General features: G+C 55.0%; 1 protein-coding gene across 1 annotated transcript; it reads left to right on the top strand.

Annotated features, from left to right (window-relative positions):
• The first annotated feature begins 247 nt into the window (after nt 1-247).
• LOC123398051 lies at nt 248-3,055 on the top strand. The gene is made up of 2 exons (XM_045092564.1): nt 248-1,492; nt 1,736-3,055. Exons 1-2 carry the CDS (start codon nt 311-313, stop codon nt 2,912-2,914), a joined length of 2,361 nt encoding a protein of 786 aa, XP_044948499.1. The 5' UTR covers nt 248-310; the 3' UTR covers nt 2,915-3,055.
• The last annotated feature ends 511 nt before the right edge of the window (nt 3,056-3,566 follow it).

Raw genomic sequence — 3,566 nt, 5'->3', positions numbered from 1 at the left:
ATATATATGACCTTTTAAAAAATTCATTATATACTATCTATAGTATAGGCTCCGTATAGTAAAATATCTAAAATGTCTTATATTTAAAAACGGAGGGATAGTTTTTATGATAGCCAATTGTATATGGGGTTGATCCAAAATACAGAAGGGACTAAGATGCATGGTAATCAATTCAAGAGGCAGGCTAGCTCCATCCAACTATAAATCGGTCATCGGAGAGCCTCATCTAACTACACAATCACAAAGCCAATTTCGATCATCAAGCTTCTTCTTGCTGCTTTGTTAAGCTTTCTCTTGGTCGCCACGTACAATGGGGGAGAGCCGCGGTAGCATCTCCTTCTTCGGGACCTACAGGCCACCGGTGCCCCTGGGCATCTTCTCCTGCCCCATTGATCCGCCCCCATCCTCTCACCAGGACGAGCTCCTCCTCACGGACGACCTCTCGTACAACCAGAATGGCCAGCACGTCCCGGCCACCGCGCTCAGGGAGATCCTGGCCTTCATGGCAAGGAAGAACCCTAAGATGGCCTCCGACTGCGGTGGCGTCACCCTGGACGACGTCGACAAGGGCACTGTCACCGGCCTCGTCTTCGTCTCCGAGAGGGACCGCGGCCTCGAGACGCTGCACCTGGCCCTGCGCCGCCCCGCCACCGGCCAGGTGCTCAAGGTGCTGAGCCTGCTGGGCGACGACATGTACGGCGTCGACGTCGGCGTGCGGATGGAGGACAGCGGCTGCATCGCCGGCGGGTTCACGGTGAACGGCGGGCGCCGCACCGTCGGCCACTCGCTCGTGTACGTGTCCACCAAGGAGCCGGCCAAGACACGGCGCACCCCGTGGACCGTGGTGTACAGGACCGACCTTGCCGACGGCAAGACCGAGCGCCTGACGCCGCTGGGCCAGTACGACCTCAGCCCGGCCGTGTCGCCGTCCGGGAAGATGGTGGCGGTGGCCAACTTCCACGACAACAGGTGGAACGGCGAGATCGAGAACCTCAAGACCAAGATCGTGATCATGAATGTTGACCCGAAGAAGCAGGGACGCCTTGGGCGCAAGGTGGTGATCGAGGACGGCGGCTGGCCGACATGGGGAAGCGACAACGTCATCTTCTTTCACCGAGGGGTCGACGAAAACCCGCCCACCAACACGGCAAAGTGGGCCGTGTTCCGGTACGACATGGCCACCGGCAAGGTAGAGCAGGTAACGCCGGCAGGCATGGACGCCATGACCCCGGCGGCCATCAGCGACACCAGAGTGGCTGTGGCATTCATCGGGGAGAAATCCTTGCAAGTCCAGAAGATGGTGGACCGTGTGGAGTCACAGTACCGGCACATCGTGATCTTCGACACGGCCACTCCGGGGAAGCCGCCCGTCAAGATCACCCAAATGATGAGGAAGGAAGGAGACCACTACAACCCCTTCGTGCTCGATGGCGGCAGACGAATCGGCTACCATCGCTGCAGAACCGATAAGCTGCTACCCGTCATGATCAAGGTCCGGCCATGTTTCATTTAGTACTAATTAGCTTTTCTGAGTAAATATAATGCGTCTTAAACCTTGTCAGAATGCACGTAAATTTAACTGTGCCTTTTATACCATGACAAAGGTAGTACTAAAAACACTGCTAATACGTGCATCATTAATTAATGGGATTCCCAACTAGGAGGAGTAGCATCCCTATTTTCTTCCGTGCGTGCGAAATGATGTGCATATAATATATATGAACGCATATTGCAGGATAACAGTGGTGGCGAGAAGAAGAGCACAAGCATCGAGAGGAAGTTCGACAAGGTGCAGTCGCACCATCCGGATGTTGGCCTGTTCAGGGTGACGGGCGTGTTCCCGTCCATCTCCAAGAACGGCAAGAAGCTGGCCTTCGTGGACAACGAGTTCAAGGCGGTGTGGCTGGCCGACGACAGTGAAGCCGGCCTTCGCATCGTGTACAAGGTTCGCAAGGAGAAGAGCATCTTCTCCACGTCGTGGAACCAGAACGATGAGTTGGACACGCTCTACGTCTGCGAAGGCCCGGCCTTCAACATCAAGGAGACGGTGAAGATCATTATGATCCCCAACGTGTCGGCTCCCGGGAGGCGCAGGGGTCTGCCCCTCACCGACAAGCCCTTCAACTGCGCCTTCCCGTCCACCAACTTCAAGGGGGACAAGCTCGTGTTCCGCTCCAGCAGGGACAGGGTGGGAGGTGAGAGGAAGCACAAGAACCTCTTCATCATCGACGCCATCAAGGGCGAGGCCGCCGGCGTGGACCAGCTCACCGACGGGCCGTGGACGGACACGCACTGCAGCTGGTCGCCCAGGGAAGGCTGCGACTGGATCGTCTTCTCCTCGTCCGGCAGGCCGGAGGAGGACGTCTTCAAGCCGCCCGGCGAGCCGGAGCTGGACCACGGCCTCGACCCCGGCTACTTCGCCGTCTACCTCGTGAGCGCGAGCGCCAAGGACATGCTCAAGGGCGTGGTGCCGGTGCCGGTGCGGGTCATCTACAGCGCGCCCACCATAGCCGGCCACATCAACCACCCCGTCTTCAGCCCGGACATGATGAGCATCGTCTTCGCCGCAGACCTCGCCGCCGTCTCCGCCGACCCCATATCCATGCCACACTTCACGCACTCCGTCAGGCCCTACGGCGACATCTTCTCCGTCAACCTTGTAGACACCAAGGATGACATGACCAAGAACAAGGACATCAAGGAGTTCCACCGCGTCACGCACAGCCGCTACGAGTACTCCACGCCCACATGGTCCGCCCGCGCCGACGACCTCGACCCAAACACCAAGTGGAAGATGCTCGATGCTTGGCACGACAACTTCCAGCCACAGTGCCCGTACGTCACCGGCCAAGCGGGTCACAAGGAGAGCTGGCACATGACAGGCCACCTCACCATCGACAAGAGGTGCTGCTAATTCAAATGATGATGATGCAAATCAAGCACCCGCACCATCCTTCCTCAATTTTAAACAATATAATTTTATCCTTCAATAGAAGGTGTTTTTTTTAATGATATAATTTTTATGTTAAACGATATATTTTCTAATGATATAAACCTTGGCGGAGGGAGAAGATCAATAAATTTTATCCTCCAATCCCATTCTTCTCCACTGCATCCTTCCTCAATCCTCATTCTTCTTCTTTAATTTAAGAGTTAAATGCACGGGCGGTCCTCAAAGTTTACGAGAAGCGTCAAGTTGGTCCCTGATCTATGAAAATGCACGTCTGGGTCCTAAATGTTAGTTAAGTGATTCATGCGAGGTCCATTTCTCGTCTGGGTCGTGGATATTTGCATCTGAACCCTTATAAGACTCTGTCTTTCTATTCCCCACTCCCTAGGTTTGCTCTTCCTCAGCTCTCTTCTCCAGCCGCCATGTCTCTCGCTGGTAGCTCGTCTGGTGCCATTCCCTTACACATTGGTGTTCTCCCACATATTTCTTCACTATCCATGACTTAGTCCTGCTGTCAGGTGCAGCATACAAGTACCAAGGACATTATCCCTCTCCCATACAGCAGGCCCTGACCCTCTGCAAATCATTCTTCTTGTAGTGTACCTGCACCCTTTGC

This window comes from Hordeum vulgare, chromosome 5H, assembly GCF_904849725.1.
Source record: "Hordeum vulgare subsp. vulgare chromosome 5H, MorexV3_pseudomolecules_assembly, whole genome shotgun sequence".
Classification (NCBI taxonomy): domain Eukaryota; kingdom Viridiplantae; phylum Streptophyta; class Magnoliopsida; order Poales; family Poaceae; genus Hordeum; species Hordeum vulgare.
This window is presented reverse-complemented; position numbering and strand designations above follow the sequence as displayed.

What these genes read in the sequence shown, in the direction of transcription:
- LOC123398051 (XM_045092564.1), top strand. Translation starts at nt 311, where the DNA reads ATGGGGGAGAGCCGCGGTAGCATCTCCTTCTTCGGGACCTACAGGCCA. An exon ending in TGCTACCCGTCATGATCAAG is followed by an intron (nt 1,493 to 1,735) that starts GTCCGGCCATGT and finishes CGCATATTGCAG; the next exon opens with GATAACAGTGGTGGCGAGAA.